Here is a 24,891-nt window from a genome sequence, read left to right as displayed (position 1 = left end):
GTAGCCTTTCTAGGCCCTTTTAACCATGGATAGGAAAATGTTGCACCCGAGCAGGGACGAAAGGAGCCAAACGACACCAAGGGGTTCAATCCAGAGAAAGAGCTTTTATTCTGCCATCCGGGGGGCGGTGGGCGGGCAGAGGAGCAAGTGTGATAACTCACAAAAACAAGCACGAGTTCACATGCGTTTGCACAGAGTATATATCCCCCTTCCAGTTCCCTCCCCCTTTCTCCTCCCATGTGTCTCCTGAGCATGAACAGAAAGTTCCTGTCTTGGGACCATTTTTGGGCTCTTCCCAGGAAAGGGGGGGGGGGTTCAGAGTGTTCCAGTTATGTTTCATTCTTGTGCTTTGGCATGGTTCCCGGACAGAAGCAAGTTGCAATCTAGTCTAAGCAAGGCCAAAGGCTCTGAGAAAACAATGGACTCTGTTCCCTACCTTTTGTTACAGTATTTTAGTTACAGCAAGAGGAATATGCTTAGCTAATGCTTTTTGCCTTAGAGGAAATGCAGTTTGTAAAAATGCTTGAGGCGAGGCTTTTGAGGCCTGGCTGGGGGGGGGGATTCACAAATAGTTTTAGGGTTTTTGGGGTAATCCTAACTGTTCCCCTACAAGACGTGGTGAGGCAGTGGCTTCAGGCGGCAGGCCAGAGACCTGCTCTCAGTGCAATGGGCTTCCTCCAGTCGCCTCCAGCTGCTTCGGGTGGTTTTCCGTGACGATGTACAGTTTTCCGTTTGGCCTCAGGCGGCAAAATGTCCCGCGCTCCAGGAGGGCCTGAGGGGATTGGCCCAGCAAGGGTCCTGGGGGCCAGGCGGTGAGACGAGGAGGGCCACACTTGCCCCCGGAGGGCTTGAGGTTCTCCACCTTGAGGTAGATGGATGGTCCTAGGTGGAGGAGCTAATGGGGTTCGGGGGCAAAGCAGGACCCACATGTTGCAGGGGGGCAATATTGTGGGCTGCCAGCTTGCCTGCATGGCCAGGGAGTTACACAGGCCCCTCACCCGGTTTCCTCTTGCTTCTCCCCCCCTCACCCCGCAAGGACTGGCTTTTCAGACCACCCCACCTGCTTGCGGACAGACCCCGCACTGAGCTGAGAAGGAGCTGCTTCAGTGAGCAGGTAGGAGCGGGAACCAAATCCGGGATGGAAACTGCTCGGGAATCGAGCCTCGGCAACGTCCGAACCAGGATCGGGCCCCGGTGGTTGGGAGAGGGCGGGCTGCCTAGGAGTAGCTCAGCTATGGAACTCACTGCTGCAGGAGGGCAGAGACGGCCATCAGTTTGCATGGCTTTCAGTGAGCGCCAGACTAGGGCTCGGGATGTAGCGTTCCCAAAGCAAGGAAGGATTGGACTCTGATTAACAGAATACACACGAGGCTTGACCAGCAAGACTCTGGGAGGAGGTGCCAATAATAATAATCCTGTCCACCCCTCAGCCCAGGTCGTTTTATTCACGAAAGAACTTTTTACACAGTGTTCATAAGAACCAATCAGATTTCCTCTGAGCATTTCAAAACCCCCACGTGGAGACAAAGTTAAAAGTTAAAACTTGTTGTTTAGTCGTTTAGTTGTGACCGACTCTTCATGACCCCCTGGATCAGAGCACGCCAGGCACTCCTGTCTTCCACTGCCTCCCGCAGTTTGGTCAAACTCATGTTAGCAGCTTCGAGAACACTGTCCCACCATCTCGTCCTCTGTCGTCCCCTTCTCCTTGTGCCCTCCATCTTTCCCAACATCAGGGTCTTTTCCAGGGAGTCTTCTCTTCTCATGAGGTGGCCAAAGTCTTGGAGCCTCAGCTTCAGCATCTGTCCTTCCAGTGAGCACTCAGGGCTGATTTCCTTCAGAATGGAGAGGTTTGATCTTCTTGCAGTAGTCCAAGTTGCAAAGTGAGGAATTTAGTTCCTGCTCAGCAGCACCCATCTCCTTCGCTCAGGCTTCCCAAAGCCAAGGATCTTGTTGAGCAATAGCTTCCATCAGCCCCCAGATGATAGATTTTATCTGATTTTATCTATCAGATAAAAGAGTGAAACTGTTCACGGAGGCGTGGAGACCCTTTTCGAACTATTTGAAGAACAGTTACAGTCAAGTGAAAATGAGGTCTGGGTTCGAATTATGAGCAGCGGGATGAAAGCAATGATAAGTGAAATAGAGGATAATTGTATTAGATAAAAATATGTCATATAAAACAATAGATTTAAGTCGGGAATAAAAACAAAGGTTAGGTATAAGCCTGGAATAAAAAAAAGGTAAGGCTGGGAAGTCAAAATTTTATGAAAAACATATACAGTCATACCTCGGGTTGAATGTGCTTCAGGTGGTGCGCTTTTGGGTTGTGCTCCGCGGCAACCCGGAAGTAACGGAGTGTGTTACTTCCAGGTTGCGTCGCTCGCGCATGCGCAGATGCTCAAAATGACGTCATGCGCATGCGCGGAAGCGGCAAAACGTGACCCGTGCATGCGCAGATGCACTGTCGTGTATTACGTTCTATTCAGGATGCAAACAGGGCTCCGGAACGGATCCCGTTCACATCACGAGGAACCCCTGTATTGAAATTTAGCTAAGTTTGTAAAACTTGTGAAAATCAATAACAAAATTGTGTCAGAAAAAGGGTGCTCCTCTGTGGCCTACAGTTTACAGTCTGCAGCTTTTGACGGCACCCTTTGGGATCAGAAACTATAAGTACCGTATTTTTCGCTCTGTAAGACGCACAAGACCACAAGACGCACCTAGTTTTTGGAGGAGGAAAACAAGAAAAAAAATATTCTGAATCTCAGAAGCCAGAACAGCAAGAGGGATTGCTGCATAGTGAAATCAGCAATCCCTCTTGCTGTTCTGGCTTCTGTGATAGCTGCACAGCCTGCATTCGCTCCATAAGACGCACATACATTTCCCCTTACTTTTTAGGAGGGAAAAAGTGAGTCTTATAGAGCAAAAAATACGGTAAATGGTGCCTCATCAGGAGTTATGAAAATTGAACAGCACGTTACAGCACTGTTTGGGTTTGCCCTGGCAACAGCAACTCTGTAAGGTAGGCCCTTAGTACAGACCAGGGATGGGAGAAAGTAACTTGGCCCATGGATTGATTCTTTGGCAGACGAAGGCTTTGAACGCAGGTCCCCAACCCCTGGTGTGAAATTCAAGTCCCTCTGCCCAGCCATGTTGACCTGAGGTTTTCTGTCTCTTGAAGGGTGCAAGCGGAAGGGCAAGCAGCCCCCTCTATCGCTGGGGCATCAGGAGATGGGATGAGCAGCCACTGGAACGGTAGGTCTCCCTGCTCAGAGGAAGGGGCTTACTCTCGAGTAAGGGTCTATAGCAGCAGCAGGAGGAAACCTCCATCCCTGCAGGTCAGCTTTGACAGGTGGGCAGGGAAACTCGCTTGTCAATCTCACAAGGTCTTGCGATGTCGCATGATTGACATCTGATTTTCAAAAGCCTTGCAGAAATGACGGGGAAGGGAGAAAAAAAAAAGAGCAATTTTGCAAGCAAGCGCAATGGAGGAGACTTCTTCTGAGCTCTGCCTTTGATTGCAAAATAGAAATAGAAATACTTTGTTGTCACTGTACCACTTGTTTACAGTGAGATTAAACGAGCCCCCCTCCCCCCCAATCTCTCAGTCCTTGTTGCACTCTGTGTGCTGTCCTACGACCACCAACCCCAAACCTCAGCTGCAATGTTGCTGTCTTCCATTCAGCAGCCTCACGGCCCACGGGTAGAAACTGTACTTTAACCTGTTGGTGCAGCTTATCATGCTTCTACATAGAATCATAGAGTTGGAAGAGACCCCAAGGGCCATCGAGTCCAACCCCCTGCCAAGCAGGAAACACCATCAGAGCACTCCTGACATATGGTTGTCAAGCCTCTGCTTAAAGACCTCCAAGGTCAGGAGATTAAAAAGGTGCTGGCCAGGGTGTGAATCATCCCTGAGAATGTTCCTCGCTCTTATGAGGCAACATCTCCTGCGATAACATGCAATGACAACCCATGATATCGTGTGCTGTCTTCACCACCCTCTGTAGGGACTTTCTGTCCACAGCTGTCAAACCAGCGTACAGTGGTGCCTCGCAAGATGAAAAGAATCCGTTCCGCGAGTCTCTTTGTCTAGTGGTTTTTTCGTCTTGCGAAGCAAGCCCATTGACGGCTTAGCGGATTAGCGCTATTAGTGGTTTAGCGGCTTTTAACGGCTTTTAGCGGCTTATAGCGGCTTATTGGCTTAGCGGATAAGCAGATAAGCGGATTAGCGGCTTAGGAAAAGGGGGGGAGGGGAAAAACCCCCGCAGGAACTCGCAATACATTTTCGTCTTGCGAAGCAAGCCCATAGGAAATTCGTTTTGCGAAGCACCTCCAAAACGGAAAACCCTTTCGTCTAGCGGGTTTTCCGTCTTGCGAGGCGTTCGTCTTGCGGGGCACCACTGTACCACACCGTAATACAGTATGAGAGAACACTTTCTACTGTGGACCGGTAGAAGGAAATCATCAGTTGCTGTCTAACATTGTTCTTCTGCAAGACCCTAAGGAAACGAAGTCTCTGTTCGGCCTTCCTAACCACCTGGGCTGTATTGACCTTCCAAGCAAGGTCTTGACTAAGATGGATTCCCAGGAGTTTAAAGGAAGGGACTCTCTCCACACAGCCCCCCCCCCGATATACAACGGGGCTAGTTCTCCTCTCTTCCTCTGAAAGTCCAACACCATCTCCTTTGTCTTGTCAATGTTTAGGTGCAGATTGTTCTCTGAGACCATGTGGATACCTTCTGAGCCTCCCCCCTTTCCCTGGTGGCTTTTGTAGAGGATCACGGCCTTATTTGTTTTGTTTTATTTACTGGAATTTATATCCCGTTTGGCTTTTTCAAAAGCAACCACAAAATGGTTTGGAATTGTAGAACTGTAGAGTCGGAAGAGACCGTGAATCTCAGCCGTCCAAAAACCTCCCAGGAAGGAGAGTCTGCTACCTTCCAAGTCCCAGGCGAGTCTGTTCCACTGCTGAACAGCTTTTGCTGTCAGAAACCTCTTCCTGCTTTTGAGTTAGAATCTCCTTCCTTGTACAGTGGTACCTTGGCTCTCAAACGGTTCCGCAAGTCCATTCTAAAACCAAAGCGTTCCAAAACCAAGGCACACTTTCCTATAGAAAGTAATGCAAAACGGATTAATCCGTTCCAGACTTTTAAAAACAACTCCTAAAACAGCATTTTAACATGGATTTTACCATCTAACAAGACCATTGATCCATAAAACGAAAGCAATAAAGAGTGTACTGCAGTCACAAAATCAATCAATCAATCAATCAATCAGTAGCTGAACTGGGTTCCACACAGTCACAAAAACAAAACAAAGAGCGCCGCGAAAACAAAAACGTGAGATCTCAGCGTAACACTCAAAACAGTGAGATCTCAGCGTAACACTCAAATTGGAAGTGTGGCACTCAAAACGGAAGGGTAACACTCAAATCAGAAGTGTGGCACTCAAATCAGAGCATGTTCGGCTTCCAAAAAAAGTTTGCAAACCGGTACACACACTTCTGGGTTTGCAGTGTTTGGGTTCCAAGTTGTTTTTGCACGAAGGCATTTGAGAACCAAGATACCACTGTAACCTGAATCCATTGGTTCGAGTCCTACCCTCCAGAGCAGAAGAAAACAAGTTTGATCCATCTTCCATGGGGCATCCCTTCTGATATTGGAAGATGGCTCTCAAGTCACCTCCCATTACGAGACTGCCAGCATGCAAAATGCCTTTCAATGACGCCTTTCGCACTCTTGCCAGTGTCAAAGCAGAGGGTGTACCTTGCAAGGCACATATATGCCTTTGCAAGAGGGGCAAGGTCTCAGAACAGCAACGCAGGTGCTTTCTGTTGGGATTACACTCCTCCGGAGCTGCAGATGTGTGGGATTATTGCATGTCACATGTGTGTTCACATTCCAGCACAGATTGCTGGAGTCTGGGAGCGGCACCTCCGCTCTGTATCGCTTTTGTTTTCGGCTTCTCTCTGAGAAGACGGCAAGGAGAGATGCCATGTTTTCTTTGTCTTGATTTATGTATAATAAATGCGTAGTTTAGTATCGTATCTGCGCCTCGGGCCTGATCTGTTGTGCAGTTTACACTGCTGAGTAATGTGTGCTCAAGGCTGCTCGGCTTGAGTCACAGACGCACATCGGAGGAGAAGAGGTCAATGGATCTCCGCAGCTGCAAGGCTGAGAGGGAGACGCTCCAGTGGGGGCCGAGCCAGTTGGCTTTTCGTCCCCCGATTACGACACCTTCTCTCTGCCACAGGTGGGACTCTGGGGGTCTGAGCACCCTGCTTGCGGAGGAGGCTTCCGGGGTGGTGGCAGCGCTGGAGCGGAAATACCGGGTCCTCCAGAGGAAACTGTGTGCTGAGATGCTGCAGGCACACTATGGTGAGAATGTGGGGCACAGCAGTGGGGCAGAGCAGGAGTTGCATCTGGGGAAAGGGCCAGTGATGACTCAGACGGTGGAAGTGCAAGCCAGTGGGCTGGACGTCCAGACATGAGAAGATCCCCTCGCTTAAGAGAAAGGGCCACCAAGATGTGGTGATCGTCTAGGTTAGTGGATTTTTTATTTTAGCAAAATGTATATGCCACTTGATTTTAAAAACACCTTGAAGAGGTTCGAAGGACTAACTGTGTGTGTGTGTGTGTATTATTAAATTTTCTAATTTACATATCAAAATATTCATTTAAACAACCTTAAATCAATGACTTCCCTTCTTCTTTTTCCATGGTTCATTTTGTATACTATACATCCCTGCATATTTTACACATAACTAAACCATTCGGTAATCCTTTGTTACATCCACCAAAACTCATTTACACTGTTGAATGTATCAGAACGCTTCCAGCATTTTTAAATAAACACAGTTTTCTTTTTTTTAAAAAATAATTTTTATTAATTTTACAACATAAACAAAAAACAAACAAGCATAACACGACTTCCCCATACCTCCCCTTCACTGCATCCTTGTTTTAAAATTTTTTAGCAATCCTTCATCCATTTTTATATTTAATTCTCTTTAAAATTTTCTTAAGCTTAAATTTTTACAGCTGTAATTCTTTATATCAAATCCCTTGACATCTTAACATTCCGAAATTTTACAACAATTTTTAAGATAAATTTTAAATTTTTTCCAGTCCTCTTCCACTGTCTCTCTCCTCTGGTCACGAATTCTGCCGGTCATCTCTGCCAGTCCCATAAATTCAGTCACCTTGGTCTGCCATTCTTCCAGAGTAGGTAGTTCTTTAGTCTTCCAATACTTTGCCAAAAGAATTCTTGCTGCTGTTGTTGCGTACATAAAAAATGTTCTGTCTTTCTTTGGAATCATTTGGCCTACCATGCCCAAGAGAAAAGCCTCCGGTTTCTTTGCAAATGTCCACTTAAGGATTTTCTTAATTTCATTATAGATCATTTCCCAGTAGGCCTTAATCTTCGGGCAGGTCCACCAAAGATGATAAAAAGTTCCTTCGCATTCATTACACTTCCAGCAGTTGTTATTGGGCAAATGATATATCTTTGCAAGCTTGACTGGGGTCATGTACCACCTATAGATCATTTTCATTATATTCTCTTTTAAGGCACAACATGCCGTGAATTTAATACCTGTGGTCCATAACTGCTCCCAGTCAGCAAACATAATATCATGACCAATATCTTGTGCCCACTTAATCATAGCTGATTTAACCGTTTCATCCTGTGTGTTCCATTTTAGCAGCAGATTATACATTCTAGACAAATTCTTAGTATTGGGTTCTAACAATTCTGTTTCTAACTTTGACCTCTCCTTCTGGAATCCTAGTTTCCTGTCCTGCTTAAAGGTCTCATTAATCTGGTAATAATGTAACCAATCTCGGACTTTAGGTTTTAATTTCTCAAAACTCTGTAGTTTCAACTTTTCACCATCATATTCTATAATTTCACAATATTTTGGCCAGTCTGAATCCATGTTCAATCTTTTTACCGCCTTAGCTTCCATTGGTGACAACCACCTGGGGGTTTTACTCTCCAACAAATCTTTATATCGATTCCATACATTATAGAGTGCTTTCCTGACAATATGGTTTTTAAAGTTTCTATGAACCTTTACCTTGTCGTACCATAAATATGCATGCCAACCAAAGTTATTATCGTAGCCTTCCAGATCCAAGATATCTGTATTCTCAAGAAGTAGCCATTGTTTCAGCCAGCAAAAAGCTGCTGCTTCATAATAAAGTCTTAAGTCCGGCAGGGCGAAACCCCCTCTATCCTTTGCGTCAGTCAAAATCTTAAATTTTATTCTGGGCTTTTTGCCCTGCCAGACAAATTTAGATATATCTTTCTGCCACTTCTTGAAACAATCCATCTTATCTAAAATTTGCAGTGTCTGGAACAAAAATAACAATCTCGGCAATACATTCATCTTAATAACAGCAATTCGGCCTAACAAGGAAAGTCTCACCCTAGACCATATATCAAGATCTTTCTTCACTTCCAACCAACATTTCTCATAATTATCTTTAAATAGGTTCACATTCTTAGATGTTAAATTCACCCCCAGATATTTCACTCTTTTTGCAATTTCCAAACCGGTTTCTCTTTGGAAACTATCTTTTCCCCCCATCGTTAGATTTTTTTCCAGCACCTTTGTCTTATGTTTATTTAATTTAAAACCTGCTACTTGGCCAAATATTTCAATTAATTCCAGAACTCTTTTTGTACTGGCTTCTGGCTGTTGCAATGTCAAAACTAGGTCATCTGCAAATGCTCTTAACTTATAATGTTTAGTTCCGACCTGTATTCCTTTAACCAGCTGGTCCCTTCTAATCATATTCAGCAAGACCTCCAGTACCGATATAAACAATAGGGGGGATATTGGGCATTCCTGTCATGTCCCTTTCTCAATTGGGATCTCGTCCATGACCATACCATTTACAATTAGTTTAGCCTTTTGCTCAGAATATATTGCACCTATACCGTTTTCAAAATTTTGGCCTACCCCCATCCCTTGAAGATTCCTCTTCATAAAACTCCAGCAAATGTTGTCAAAGGCTTTCTCTGCATCCACAAAAATCAACACAGCTTTTCTATTTATGTCAGTTTCCAAAAGTTCCAAAATGTCTATAATGTTCCTCACATTATCTGACAATTGTCTGCCTGGTAGAAAGCCTGTTTGGTCCTTGTGAATCTCCTCTAACAAAACTTTTTAAAATCTTTTTGCTAAAATGTCTGCAAAAATTTTGTAATCCACATTCAGAAGTGATATAGGGCGGTAGTTCTTAACTTGATGTTTTTCAAGTTCTGATTTCGGTATAAGTGAGATGAATGCTTCTTTCCACGATTCGGGAGCCTTTTTCCCCTCCAAGATTTGGTTGCAAACTTCTTTCAATGGTTGTATTAACCATTCCTTCAATGCTTTGTAGTATCTCGCGGTCAGCCCATCTGGTCCTGGTGATTTTCCTAGTTGCATATCCTGAATGGCACCCTCTATTTCTTGATCTGTAATTTTCTCATTCAAGCTCCTTCTGTTTTTTTCCGAAATTTTTGGCAGGCCGTATTTTTCAATAAATTCTTCTATCTCTTGTTCATTCTTTGGCCCTTGTTTGTACAGTTTCTTGAAAAAACTTTGAAAACAATTACTTATCTCATTTGGTTTATTAATAAACTTCCCATCTACTTCGAGTGATGTCACCGTATTCAACTTTTGTCTCTTTTTCAATTGCCATGACAGTAGCTTCCCACATTTGTCTGCTGACTCGAAGGTCTTTTGCCTCATTTGTTTTATTTTCCATTCTATTTCCTGATTCATCAGTTCCATATATTGTGTTTGATGAAACTTTATTTCTCTTAAAATCTCATGAGACTTAGGTTTAGATCTAAGTTTCTTCTCCCCTTCTTTTATTAGGTTCCAAATTTTCTCTTTCCTCTCATTCTGTTTTTTCCTCTTTATGGAATTCTGTTGTATTAGGAAACCACGCATCACGGCTTTGCTTGCGTCCCAAATTACTCTTTTTTCGACATCTGATCTCAGATTTATCTCGAAGTAATCTTTAAGTGTCTTTTGGGCCTTTTTGTAAATTGCTTCATCTCCAAAAAGGGTGTCATTCATTCTCCATCTAAAGGTTCCAGCTGTTGTCAGTCTCATTTCCATCTTTACTGCATTATGGTCGGAGCAGGTTTTTGGGCAAATTTCTGTTTTTTTAACCCTTGATGCCAGATTGCTAGAAATCCATATTTGGTCGATTCTAGTCCATGTCATTTTTGCTTCAGAGAAAAAAGTCCCCTCCCTTTCCAGAGGGTTCCTAGTTCTCCAAATGTCAATCAAGTCCATAGTGTCAGTCAGTTCAAAAAAAGTCTTTGGTAGTCTTCCATCCTTAGATATTACTTGTCTTTGGGCCTTGTCCATGTTTGTGGAAACAACTCCATTCATATCGCCAATCATTATAATTTTAAGGTCCAAAAAGTCCATTAAAGTCTCATGCAACTTCTTAAAGAACTCAGCCTTCCCCTCATTAGGTGCGTAAACTCCTACAATCAAAATCTTTTCTCCTTGGATTTGAATTTCCACTGCCAGGTATCTTCCTTGTTCATCCTTAAAGATCATTTTTGGTTCCAATTTTTCCTTGACATAAATCACTATTCCTCTTTTCTTAACTCTATCTGAAGAGATAAATTCTAGTCCCAGACTCTTGTTTGTTAGAAGTTTTCTATGTGTCCTGGCAATGTGGGTTTCTTGTAAACAGATTATATCTAGATGTTCTTTCTTTAATATATGAAACACTTGGCCCCTTTTTCGGGGATGGTTTAGACCATTACAGTTCCAGCTCAAGAGTTGCAGAGACATTTTTATTGCTGGGTACCTCTTCCACCGACTGCACCAAGTTCTTGCTCCTCCTCGGTCAGTGCTTGGTTCAATCCAAATGATAGGTTTGAAATGTCCGGTATTTCCCTCTCACTCACAGTTCCTTTCTGAAGATCCTCTGAATTTCTTTCCAGAAAATGTTCTTTATCCTGATTTGTTTTTATTTTAATTTTCTTCCCTTTGAAGTTAAAGGACAGCCCTTGTGGGAATTCCCACCTAAATGGAATGTTGTTCTGTTTGAGTAAATCAACTAAGTCTTTAAATTGAGTTCTGACCTCCAAAAAGTGTTTAGGGATATCCTTGAAGATCTGTATCTGGGAGTTTTTAATGACCAAAGCCTTCTGGAAATGTAAATTCAATATTTTATCTCTTTCTTCCTTTGATCTCAAAGTGATTAAGCAATCTCTTGGTTTCTTGCCTTGCTTCCTGCCAATCCGAAAGGCTGTAGTTATTACAAATTCATCTTCCTCTCCATCTAGCTCATCATTCCAAAAGTCTTGAAATTTATCTGTAAGGAATTCCCCAAGCTTGTCTCTTCCTCTTCTGGTACCAGTCTCAGTTTCAGATTCTTACTTTTCCTCTCCAATTCCAAAAGGGCCAGAGCTGCATCATGTTCATGTACTTTCTTTGCAATGGGCGCAAATTTTCCCTTGGTTTCCTCAGCAGTGCTCCTAGCGCTCTCAGCTATTTTCCTTGTTTCCGTGCTCTCTTGAATTAAACGATTAATAGAGTCTGTATTAGATGATATTGTCGTTGTGTTCAAGTCCAATCTTGTTGTCAACTCCGTCAGTTTCTTAGAGTTCTCTGTAGACTGTTTAGTAAGCTCTGCAGACTGCTTAGTAAGTACTTCTAAAGATTGATTTATTCTGAGTAGAGCCTGTGTCATAGAATCCATTGATGCTGCTGTTGTTTTCTCCTGTGCAGCTGCTGCTCCTGATATGGAACCTCTTTTTTGAGCTTGCTTTTGAGCCTGCTTTGTTTTACTTCTTGTTGATATTTCCTCCAGCGGGTTGCTCATAACTCAAGGTCGTTCACACAGGAAAGTTGCAAGTGGAAAATACCGCTGAATCCACCGTAATGCAACTGAAGCCCTCTAGAGGGAGAAATTGTATCCAAACAGAGGTAACAGATAGACAAAGAAACGGAAAGTCCCAAAAGCAAAAGTCCAACCAAAAGTCCCTACTTTGTAGCACTTTATGGTGCTGAAACTTTTATCCACCAAAGTCCCGTTATTATGTTTCAAATAGATCTTATTTTGTAACCGCGATCTTTTGACAGCTTATTTGACAGTTCCTTCTCTAGGTGATCGCTGCTCCGGCAGTCTGGCCAGAGGTGTCGGCAGCGGAAACTTCCCCGTTCATAACTCTTTCTTTCTTTTAGCAGGTTAAAATAGTTCAATTTCCCCCCCCCTTCCCCTGCTCTACAGGGGGGAGATCCTTTCGATGTCCGGTCTAATAGAATTTAAAATAACTTTCCTTTTAAATACAGCTCATTCTTTTCATTGCTCCGTCACTCATGCAGTTCCGGGAGGCTGACTTCCTTAATTTTGCCTTTCCCGTTTTCAGCCAAATCTTCAAAATTTTTAAAGTCCCGTTTCCTTAATTTTTCCGTTCTTACTCACGGGTGTTGTTGCCAATCAGTAGTTTCAGAAAGGAATCGGCGCTCTCCGTCAATGGCGACGCGGCTTCACTCCGCAAGCTGGGTAGTGATCCTCAGCACCGCGCTCGCCCCGATGCCGCTCCGGAGCCTTTAAAAAGGCTCTTTCACGATACCGGGGGGCGCAAAGGTGCCCACCGAATCTCCTTGTTCACAGGCTTCAGCGCCTGTGATTTTAGGGGTCCCCCGCTTGCCGTAGCGGGTAAGACCCGAACTCGCGGAGCAGTCCTGCCTCGGAGCTCGAGGCAAAGACCGCCATTAAACGCTGGCGCCGACCGGAAGCCCACAGTTTTCACCCCTATATTCAGTAAACATTTTCCAGTCTTCTTTAAACGTACGTTCTTCTCGTTCTCTTACTCTATAAGATAAATCTGCAGAGGATAAAATAGTATCTTAAACACTGTGCCCCACAGAATTATAGATCTTTTTGCGCGACGTGGGGCTCGAACCCACAACCCTGAGAATCCCATGCTCTGCCAACTGAACATGGAGAGTTAGGGTCTCTCTCTCTCTCTCTCTCTCTCTCTCCTCCCCACTGCAGGGCATCCGGTTTGGACCTCCCTGTCTCAGACCGCGAAAGAGGACAAGCTCTCCGAGCTGGAGACCCTGGTGGATTTCGGCCTGCGCGAGGGAAGTATCCTGCCTCTCTCCAGCCTGCCCGGGGCGCAGCACGAAGTCAGGTGCGCTTGGTGCATGTGTGAAAGGCCAGCTGGGGGCATGGGGACCAGGACTGGATTTAGGTTTAATGAGGCCCTAAGCTCCTGCCAACCTAGCAGTTCAAAAGCACAAACTGCAAGTAGATAAATAGGTACCACTCCGGCAGGAAGGTAAACGGTGTTTCTGTGCACTGCTCTGGTTTGCCAGAAGCGGCTTAGTCCTGCTGGCCACATGAGCCGGAAGCTGTACACCGGCTCCCTCGGCCAATAAAGCGAGATGAGTGCTGCAACCGCAGAGTCGGCCACGACTGGACCTAATGGTCAGGGGCCCCTTTACCTTTACCTTTTAAGCTCCTGAAGGTAATGGGGACCTTTATATGTCCAGCTGTCCTTTGTCAACAACAAATTGTCACTGTTTTTGTGTTGAATATATACTATATGGTAATTTATGTATCTCAAGCCATTTGCACATTTTGCCATCCAACCAGTCCATGCAGAATGTAAAGGCAAAGGGACCCCTGATCGTTAGGTTCAGCCGTGACCGACTCTGGGGTTGTGGCGCTCAGCTCGCTTTACTGGCCGAGGGAGCCAGTGTTTGTCCGCAGACATGTGGCCAGCATGACTAAGCCGCTTCTGGCGAACCAGAGCAGCGCACGGAAACGCCGTTTACCTTCCTGCCAGAGCGGTACCTATTTATCTACCTGCACTTTGACGTGCTTTCAAACTGCTAGGTTGGCAGGAGCAGGGACCGAGCAACGGGAGCTCACCCCGTCACGGGCATTCAAACCGCCGACCTTCCGATCGACAAGTCCTAGGCTCTGTGGTTTAACCCACAGCGCCACCCGCATCCCTGAAAAAAAATGAGAACATCTAAAAACATTTTAAATCAATTGCATATCCCCGCAGCCAGTAATCTGAGATTGCCAGGAGAAGCATCTTTCAGACATCGAATGCCTGAAATTGAAATTGCCACAGGGGCCAGATAAAACAGGTCAGGCCCCCAAAATGTACTTTGGATATGCCTGGCCTGGGTAAACAGGAATGTCTTTATTTTATTATTATTATTATTCCTTGCAAATTTGTAAAGAGGGAGATGGGTGCACCTTGTTAGGAGGGAGTTCCACAGATGGGGAGCCATCCCCAATAAGTCCCTGTCACAGCTTAGCTTTAACTGCACAAGCAATTCTTGTCCCCTCTTAAAGCTGTGGGATATGAGAACGTCAGAAGGGTAGGGTTGGAGTTTCGGAGTGGAACCCGGGAGGTCAGGGTTCGAATCCTCACCAATCCAGCCTCCTCTTTTCACAGTGGCCAACCGGGAACCCCAGCGGGAAAGCCGCAAGCAGGATGGGAGGCCAAGACCCCTCTCCCCTCCTGTGGGTTCCAGCAACTGGGATTGGGAAATATTATTACTGCAGGAAGAGCATAGCCAGCAGCCATCCTTAGCCCTCTGCACTATTAATGTGTCTAATCCCTCCTGTGGGAGGGAGTTCCACAGGCTAACTCTGCGCCGCACAAAGAAGCGCTTTCTTTTACCTGTCCTGAACCTCCCAACTTTGTGCAACCTTTTTTGCTCACCAGATCTGGGGCACCGAAGGCGGGCGACACCAACGGGGGACCCCTCGACCCCTCGGTCACAGAGGGCACAGCCGCCCACGCCCTCCTGCAGTTGCGGCGCAGGAGGCAGGCAGAGACGGCGGCTCTGCTGACCCACCGGCACCTCCAGGGCGGCAGGTGAGGTTTGGAAGAGAGACATGTCTCCAGAGCAGAAAGTGTTGAGTTGGTTTTCCATGTCATCTTTGTGGGAATGTACAGGGATGCAGGAGAGGATATATTGTTCGATTATACCCTTTCCAACTTGTGTTAACAAGTTCACAATTTTAGCAGAGTAACATTCCCCTTTTTAATCTCACAGCGGATGTGTTTGCTCAGGGTTGGTAAAGCCTCTATAATAACTGTTCTGGTATTTCCCCCTTATTCCTGCATAAAAGATAAGACACGACACAGTCTTCTATAAAAGTATAAAAAGAGTTTACTCACTCACATTCTGTTCACAATCGGATCCCAGAAGGCAGACTTAGCTTAGAAAAGTAACATACACCTGGAAACTATCTCATGAGGAGACAGTCCCTTTGTCCTCTCTTGGCTGGAAGCCAATTGTGAACAGAATGTGAGTGAGTAAACTCTTTTTATACTTTTATAGAAGTATAAAAAGAAGCCAGGAGAGCATCTTTGGCTAAGCAGATGTTGCTTCTTTGATGCATGTGGTCAAAGAGAGATGGCTGCCCTGCCCTGTGCTTTTGTCGTTACCTGCACAGGTGAGGCCACACCCACCTCTAGTCACATGCAGAGGAAGTCTGTCCCAGCCCAGAAGGAAACAGGAAGTTGACTTGCTGGGTGGACAAACCTTCCTCCCCATGTGTAAACATGTTCACTCTAGGAATGTTGTACTTGACTGCTCTTGTGTTTCACATCCCACAATCTTGTGGGCCTTTCTCAGCTCTGCTGTGGTGAAGCTGGGGCCTGAACTGGCGACCTTCTGCGTAGAATCGTAGAATTGTAGAGCTGGGCCCCCTAGGGTCATCTAGTCCAACCCCCTGCAATGTAGGAATCTCAGCTCAAGTATCCCTGACAGATGGCCATCCAGCCTCTGTTCCTAAACCTACAAGGAGGGAAAGCCCACCATCTTCTGAGGGAGTCCATTCCTCTGAGGAACAGCCACCGATTCGAGTCCTACCCTCCAGAGCAGGAGAAAACAAGCTTGCTCCCTCTTCCCCGTGACAGCCTTCAGATATTTGAAGACGGCTCCCATATCTCCTCTCAGTCTCCTCTTTACCAGGCTAAATATACCCAGCTCCTTCAAGCACTCCTCACAATGTGTCTGGGTTCGTGGAATCAGCTTCCTCCCCTGTGGCAGTAAATAATAATAATAATTTTTCATTTATACCCCACCCTTCCTGGTTCAAAAACCGGGCTCAGGGTGGCTAACAACAAATTTAAAACACTTAATTGATGCAACAAAAAACAGCATAAAATACGGTATGAAACGTGAATAAAGATAAATTCAGAATTTGAAAATCAGTTTAGGGGGGAAATCTACCCAATAAACATTAGATGATCCCCAGGGCTAGCTGGCTAAATTAGTCCTATTTGGGCCAGCGAGGAGACCAGGGGAGAATTAGCTGTGGGATCCCAGAGCGGGTGATCTTCATAAAAAGGGGAGGGGGGTGAAGGAAGGGGAATAAAAGATCAGGCTAAGTTCAAATTGAAAGCCAGGTGGAATAGCTCTGTCTTACAGGCTCTGCGGAAGGAAGTTAAATCCTGCAGGGCCCTGGTGTCCTGGGACAGAGCATTCCACCAGGTCGGAGCCATCACTGAGAAGGCCCTGGCCCTGATGGAGGATAGTCTGACTTCCTTAGGGCCCGGGACCTCTAAATAAGAAGAGATCAAACGAAAGGAAGTCTTACCAGTTACATTCTTTAATAATCACTGCGAGAGAGAAAAGAACCTGTTCTTCCTAGAATGGCAGTGCTCCCAATTAAGGCTCCATCCCTATTAATCTACGTCAAGCCTACATCCTGTAAACTGAGCTTGTACCCTCTGCGCTGTCAGTTCTGAGACTTTCTGAGCTCTTCTTGACCTTGGGCTGAGCGTAGGAAGGCTGTCCAGAGACTGTGAGTCTGTTAACCCTCTCCCTTCCAGTGTTTATTCTCCTAGCTGTTCCCCATCCAGTATTTCCCAGCTTTTGCCTACTGAGCTACGCCCCTCTGCAAGCCACTGTTCCAAATCTATACTGTCCTCCTGCTCTTGGGAAGATGCAGAAGCAGAGAGAGGGGGTGTCTCCCACCATTCTTCCTCAGTGCAGCCCTCCTCAGCACGGTCCCTGACATAAGGCTTGGTTTCCAGACCCTTGATCATCTTGGTCGCCCTCCTCTGCACACCTTCCAGCTTGTCAACACCCTTCAGAAATTGTGGTGCCCAGAACTGGACACAGTATTCCCGGTGTGGTCTGACCAAGGCAGAACAGAGTGGGACTATTATTTCCCTTGATCTGGATGCTAGACTTCGGTTGATGCAGCCTGGGTAAAGGTAAAGGTACCCCTGAACGTTAGGTCCCGTCCCGGATGACTCTGGGGTTGTGCGCTCATCTCACTCTACAGTGGTACCTCAGGTTAAGAACTTAATTCGTTCCGGAGGTCCGTTCTTAACCTGAAACTGTTCTTAACCTGAGGTACCACTTTAGTTAATGGGACCTTGCGCCGCCGCCGTGCGATTTCTGTTCTCATCCTGAAGCAAAGTTCTTAACCCGAGGTAATATTTCTGGGTTAGCGGAGTCTGTAACCTGAAGCGTCTGTAACCTGAAGTGTCTGTAACCTGAGGTACCACTGTATAGGCCAAGGGAGCCGGCGTTAGTCCACAGACAGCTTCCAGGTCATGTGGCCAGCATGACTAAGCCGCTTCTGGTGAAACCAGAGCAGTGCATGGAAACGCCGTTTACCTTCCCACTGGAGCGGTACCTATGTATCTACTTGCACTTGATGTGCTTTTGAACTGCTAGGTGGGCAGGAGCTGGGACCGAGCAATAGGAGCTCACCCCGTTGTGGGGATTCGAACTGCTGACCTTTTGATCAGCAAACCCAAGAGCCTCAGTGGCTTAGACCACAGCGCAACCCAAGTCCCTGTTGATGCAGCCTAGGTAAAGGTAAAGGGACCCCTGACCATTAGGTCCAGTCGTGGCCGACTCTGGGGTTGTGGCGCTCGTCTCACTTTACTGGCCGAGGGAGCCGGCGTACAGCTTCTGGGTCATGTGGCCAGCAGGACTAAGCCGCTTCTGGCGAACCAGAGCAGCGCACAGAAACGCCGTTCACCTTCCCGCTGGAGCGGTACCTATTTATCTACTTGCACTTTTGACGTGCTTTGGAACTGCTAGGTTGGCAGGAGCAGGGACTGAGTAATGGGAGCTCACCCCGTCGCGGGGATTCAAACTGCCAACCTTCTGATCGGCAAGTCCTAGGCTCTGTGGTTTAACCCACAGCGCCACCTGCGTCCCTGTTGATGCAGCCTAGATGCATGCAAAACATCTCCTCAAGGCATGGAACTAGAGAGAAAGAGACTCCCCAGGCTTATATTTCAGGGACAACTGTGCTGAGCCTTCCAGTCGGTGTAGAGAGTACAGAGCGAGATGGATCAAGGCCCTGACTTGCCTGTTAGAATTCAGGCTCGGTCAGAGGTATGTGCCTATCTGCAGGCACCGGCTGAATTCCTTTGACCTCCCTCCGGCGACTCCCGGCAGGAAAAACAACACGAGGTCCGTTCCGGCGATTTTCCTCAGGCTGTGAGAAAAACACACCAACTGCTTCTCCTCCTTCTCCTCCTCCCTGCATATCCCCAGGGAGGGGAATCAGACACAGACAGAAATGTAACTACATGGCTTTTATTCCTGTCTATAGCAGTCATACAGTAAAGATGTCTGCTCTCTTCAACAAACAGAGAGAAACTCCAAACTCCACCTATGTACATCCTGTACAGGTCATATGACACACACTGAGCTCATATCCTGTGCTCAATAAGGATGGACTGCCCCTTTGTTTCCATGGCAGCAGTCACACACATCCTGTTTGGCTTTCCAGCCACAAGCAGCTGTCTGAGCTGTTAGAGCCTTTGCTTGCTGCTGCATTGCTGCTTTAGAATAACATACTCCCCCTAAAGTATCAATGCATGCTGCGAGCAAAGCGTCATCCAGAGAAGAAAACAAACAGTTGTTATACTTATAACACTCCCCTGTTGTTTCAGTTCCACCCTTGGAACTACCCGCCATTGGTTTTACCAATGTACCTCTCTGGTTGTGTGACTTCCAAGGAATGAGTGCTTCTGCATTCCCTTGGTTAGCAACTCTCTGTTGTGCCTTTGTCTCTGACTCAGACACAGCTTCAATCTGACCTTGGTCGTTTACAATAGCAACAGCTAGGTTAGCAAACTCCTTTGAATACCTCTTGGGTGGTACACCCTTCGTTGCTCTCTCAGACCTACGTAAGAAGTGCTGCTCTTCTTTGCTCTCTGGTTCAGCCTTTGAACTCTCTGGAGAACCAGTACCAATTGTAAACAGTGGTTCATCCTCCTCTTCTGACGGTCTAGTCATTGTGTGAGATTTCCTCTCAATGACTGTGACAACTGAGTTGTCTGAGCTATCGCTGTCATCATCACTACTGAACTCAACAAAATCAACATCATCATCATCATCATCATCATCATCATCATCACCTGTGGGAAATGTGTGAACAATCACTCGCTCCTGTTCAGGAGCACTCTCTAGAAATTTTGTGAGAATCACCTGACCAGATTCAGACAAAATTACTCTGTAGAGACCCTTTTCATAACCCACAAAAATGCCTCTGGCATTCTTTACTCCACCCGGAGCTTCTGTTCTCACATGAGACCCAAAAACCTTGAAATGGGCAACAGAAGGTTTTCTGTGGAACAGTTTCTCAAAAGGAGAACTTCCCAACTCTTTTGAAAACTTTCTCAACCACGTATAACAATATGACATTAGCGATTCAGCCCAGTACTCATGTGGCAGATGTGAACTAAGCAATTGCGCTTCCATTCCCTTTTGCAATTCTTTGTTCACCCTAACACAGACACATCTGTTCCAAGCTTCTTCTGAAGCTGCAATTTTGTGTCTTATCCCTTTCTTCTTCAGGAACCTCTGGAAATCCTGTAAGAGAAAAATTGGCTTCTCATCTGTGCAAAGACAATCTATGTCAGCATCATGCATATTTTTAACCTTTTCACAAAACTCTTTAAACCTTTCTAAGGCTTCTTTCGGTCTCTTCAAAAGATAAATCCATACAAAACCTGTGAAAGAATCAACACATATTAGGTAATACTTTGCATTGCCTCTAGAAGGTGCTAAAGGACCAATCACATCAGCATACACCCGCTGAAATGCCTTGTCGACCCTCAAGGTGACCTGCTTGGCGTTCTTCTTGGCTACACCTGCAAAAGAAATCATGTTAGAATCACAAGAATTACATTCCATGTAATCACTTTGATCAAAAGTCAACAAATATAGTCCATCTTTCTCTTCGGCAGAAAGATACAACTCTCCATCTTTGTAGATCTCGCAGTGTTGATCATCATAGGACAGTTTTAGTCCCTTCTTGGCAATCTGCGAAACGCTGAGCAGATTGTACTTCAACTCTGGAACCAAATAAACATTGTTTATAGTCAAGTTCTGACTTTTAAGATACACAGTCCCAATTCCGGTGGCTTCCAGCTCTTGACCGTTGGCTTGTTGTACAACGAAGCTTTGCTTCTTAAATGACGAAAACAAATCCCTACGATGGGTCATGTGAAATGTACACCCAGTGTCTATGATAAAAACGTTCTCCACATCCGACTTGGTTCCTTTCGACATCAAAGCCTTTGCAGGCTTCGTCTGTGACTTGGCATGACCTCTGCCTGACGCCTCAGACTTCGTGGAGCTTGCCTTGGCTCCCTTGTTCTGACGTGGCTTCTTACAGTACCGCTGAAGATGCCCAGTCTGTCCACAATTGTAGCATCGGACAACGTTCAAAGCTACGGCATTTTCTCCAGTAGCTGTAGCAGTGGGGGTGTCAGAACTCCGTTCTTGTCTCCCCGTGTCCTTGACCTCCAGGGCGGCAAGTCTGTCATGTTCATTAAGAACCACGGTAAAGACCCTGTCCGACGTTAGCTGAGCTGCTGGGAGAGACCCCAGCTGACTGGCAACTGTTTTGTAAGTCCGATTCAGACTGTTGATGACCATGAAGCAAAACACTTCCTCCTGCAGACGGAAATTGCGTTCCACCATCTGTTGACGCAGAAATTTCATTTCCGTCAGGTGCGCTTGAACATCTCCATCAGGCGCAAGCCTCAGGTTGGTCAGCTTCTCAAAATACAGCAACGCTGAAGAACCTGCATCTCTCTGATGTGTCCTTCTCAGCGTGTCCCAAACATCTCTCGCGTGCTGTAAATCTTGTATATGAATAAGCTCAGAGTCTGACACGCACAGAATTATAGCAGTTCTGGCCTTCACATCCTGTGACTCCCAAGCACGCGTTGGTGCTGGAGGGATGGAGTTCTCAATCACCCCAAACAGTCTCTGATTCTGCAGCAGGGCCTTCATCTTAATAGACCAAGATGCATAATTGTCACTGGTCAAAAGGGGCGGAGAAGGCAGGGCTCCCCCCTTCTTGGCATCCATTTTGAGTCCTTGCACTGACTCTCAAACACAAGCCTCTAAAATCCAATAGCTGGCTTGTTTACACTCTGTGCACCTGGCAGCTATAACACTGGCTGCTTGCAGAGTCGTTTTCAAGAGTTTTTTTCTAAGGGCCTAGTCAAAACACTTCCAGCCCTTATCTTGAAACTGGCCTGTGTTGCTAAGCAACTGCACTCTTTTCCTTGGAGAGGATTAACCACAGGAATGTTTGGAATGCAGAGCCCTTCTCTCTCGGAGCTGTTTTTCCCAAACCTTGCTCCCTCGAAGCAGAGAATGAATCAATCTGCATTCACACTTCTAAGCCCGAAAATCTCATACCTGGGCTCCGTAGCTTGGCTTTCAGCTTCTTCTGGTCAGCTCCTGGCTGCAGAGAATCAGCCCCATTTCAGGCTTCCATGGAGAGGGATGAAACAGCAGCTCTGCCACTCTTTGATGCAGACTCCCATGGATCGAAGAAACCATCTGGCTCTTGCTACCACTGTTAGAATTCAGGCTCGGTCAGAGGTATGTGCCTATCTGCAGGCACCGGCTGAATTCCTTTGACCTCCCTCCGGCGACTCCCGGCAGGAAAAACAACACGAGGTCCGTTCTGGCGATTTTCCTCAGGCTGTGAGAAAAACACACCAACTGCTTCTCCTCCTTCTCCTCCTTCTCCTCCTCCCTGCATATCCCCAGGGAGGGGAATCAGACACAGACAGAAATGTAACTACATGGCTTTTATTCCTGTCTATAGCAGTCATACAGTAAAGATGTCTGCTCTCTTCAACAAACAGAGAGAAACTCCAAACTCCACCTATGTACATCCTGTACAGGTCATATGACACACACTGAGCTCATATCCTGTGCTCAATAAGGATGGACTGCCCCTTTGTTTCCATGGCAGCAGTCACACACATCCTGTTTGGCTTTCCAGCCACAAGCAGCTGTCTGAGCTGTTAGAGCCTTTGCTTGCTGCTGCATTGCTGCTTTAGAATAACATTGCCTTCCCATTAAGTGAAGACCCATAGCTCAGTGGCAGGGCACCAGTGGCCCATGCAGAAGGTCGCAGGTTCGATCCCAAATGGCATCTCCCATCCACTGAGCTAATGGATCCCTTATGCTGCCTCCTCCTCTCTCTGCAGCAACCCAGAAACCTCGCGCCAACTGTTACATCTGCACGCACAGACGGAGCTCGTCCACCAGGAGGCGTCGTTCCCAGCTGCTCTGCTTGCGATAGAGCTGTTCTTGGGAGAAAGGTGAGCCCTACTGGCAAAACCTATTTGGTGTTTTGCAACTTTCTGACTAGTTGCAGGACCTTAGCCAGGCCTAGCAGAGTAAACGCAGAATCCACGGAAGCAATTGGCGACTTGGCTGCAGACAGGATAGACGAAGCAGGAGCCAGGAACTTGTAGTTAGGTGTTTATTATATACAGTGGACTATTTACAGGAAAAGAACACAGATCTTTTGCTAGCTCTCTCATAAACGACTCACAACTCCTACAGTGACACACAGAACTCCTGAACTCACGAACTACCAGTTAGTAGGCCATTAATTATCACTCCCTTGAGAGAGCTTGACCAATCAGGGAGCTGTCTCCATGTCTCTGTTATCACCAGGCAGACTTACTCCTTCAGATTGCCTTCTGGCTGTCTGCCAAACCTTAATTGACTCTGTGTGAGTAGCTGCACATACACAGTTTCCCAACAAGCCCGTGGGTGGGGGTGCGGGTGGCCTTGGTGGGTCTCCCAGGAAGGGTGCAGGGTGGCCTATGCAAGCAAGCCATTGCTTGGGACAGGGAGAACGTCTCAGTGGTGTTGTGTATTTTAATTACGGATCGTTTTTATAGTTGCCAACCACTTAAAAAGCCGGTTTGGTAGGTAAGCAGTATTCAGATTACAACAGGCAGGTCCTATTCATGGCTGACTCCGTGCGACTCTTCCTTTGGCAGGTTTTGGGACTCGCAGCCCATTGAACCCGGAGCCCGGCACCTGGAGTTGGCTCGGCTGCGGCTCGCCGCAGGGAGTGGACCGGCGTCGGCATGGCAGGAGGCCAAACCTGCGCCAGGAAGATTGATGGCGGTAAAACCAGGATGATCAGCCAAGTGGGATATTGGTGCTTGCCAACTAGAGGCGAAAGGGAACATTTAACAGCAGAGAAAGGGCCCAAGTGTGGCTGTCAGGTTCCTGCCATTAGAAGAGCCCCTTCTCTGCTTCCTCATGAGTCCCTGATCTGTGCGTGCCTGCAAATGGAGCGAGGCAAGCTCAGAGCTGTTACTCATACAGAGAGAAAATGGGCACACCCCTTTCCGGGAAGGACATTCTGTTAGGAAACTGCCCAGGGATTGGTCAAACGCACCATTCATGACCAATGCAGTGATCCAACAGGTTGAAGAACAGTGTATCCTTCAGAGAGGTGGCAGGCACACTCCTCCCGGTAGGCTGGGATGGCAGGAGCTTTTAAGCTGCGCATTTTTCACAGCCCAGCAATAAAGTTGCGCTTTACTTTTTGCAAACTTTGGCAAAGATGTGGGATGTGACGCATAGATAGCAGTCAAGTACAACATTCCTTGTTTTCCTAGAGTGGACATGCAGGGAAATGTTTGCTCCAGTCAGTAGAAAACTTCCTGTTTCCTCCTGAGCTGGGACATACTTCCTTTGCATGTGACTAGAGGTTGCGTGACCTTACCTGCCCAGGTAACACAAAAGGACAAGGCACGCTGCACAATCTCTTTTGACTTCCTCGCCATCATAGGACTAGGGACACGGGTGACGCTGTGGGTTAAACCACAGAGCCTAGGACTTGCCGATCAGAAGGTCGGTGGTTCAAATCCCCACAATGGGGTGAGCTCCCGTTGCTCAGTCCCTGCTCCTGCCAACCTAGCAGTTCGAAAGCACGTCAAAGTGCAAGTAGATAAATAGGCACCGCTCCGGCGGAAAGGTAAACCGCGTTTCCGTGTGCTGCTCTGGTTTGCCATGCTGGCCACATGACCTGGTAGCTGTAGGCCAGTTCCCTTGGCCAATAAAGCGAGATGAGCGCCGCAACCCCAGAGTCGGCCACGACTGGACCTAATGGTCAGGGGTCACTTTACCTTTACCTTTACCATCATAGGACTAGCAGCTTTTTAGCTAGAGATCCACAAAGGGACTATTCCCATATGGGATAGATTCCACATGTATATACTCTGTAATTAAGTCTGCCTTCAGGGATCCATCTGTGAACTGAATGTGTGAGTAAACTTCTTTTATATATACTTTGCAGAAGATTATGTCGTGTCTCCCCCTTTTTAAGGGGGAGAAAAGGGGATTACAAGGAATCCTAATATTGAGCAGCAGCTTGCAACAAGCTAACCGCTGTGCGTTTAAAAGGGGAATGTAAACTCCACTAAGTAAAAGAACTTGCTAGTGCAAGTTAGGATGGATATTATTAAACAACATATCCTCTCCTGCCTCCCTGAACATTCCCACAAAAGAAGGGTTTTTTTTAAAAAGGAGGCTGGTTGCCCTGTTTGAATAACGCTGCCAGGATTAAG

The 24,891-nt window shown here is 46.5% G+C and overlaps 1 protein-coding gene across 1 annotated transcript; it reads left to right on the top strand.

The window, feature by feature from the left end:
• Positions 1-24,057, top strand: LOC309351989 (uncharacterized protein). The gene is made up of 8 exons (XM_081880235.1): positions 1-868; positions 1,037-1,114; positions 3,182-3,255; positions 6,256-6,380; positions 13,029-13,167; positions 14,722-14,874; positions 22,504-22,617; positions 23,311-24,057. The coding sequence occupies exons 4-8, from the start codon at positions 6,362-6,364 to the stop codon at positions 23,453-23,455; spliced, it is 570 nt and encodes a 189-aa protein (XP_081736361.1). The 5' UTR covers positions 1-868; positions 1,037-1,114; positions 3,182-3,255; positions 6,256-6,361; the 3' UTR covers positions 23,456-24,057.
• The last annotated feature ends 834 nt before the right edge of the window (positions 24,058-24,891 follow it).

This window comes from Podarcis erhardii (assembly GCF_964252035.2).
Source record: "Podarcis erhardii genome assembly, chromosome: 10".
In the NCBI taxonomy this organism is placed as follows: Eukaryota; Metazoa; Chordata; class Lepidosauria; order Squamata; family Lacertidae; genus Podarcis; species Podarcis erhardii.
The sequence above is the reverse complement of the archived record's forward strand: the minus strand, read 5'-3'. Positions and strand labels throughout refer to the sequence as shown.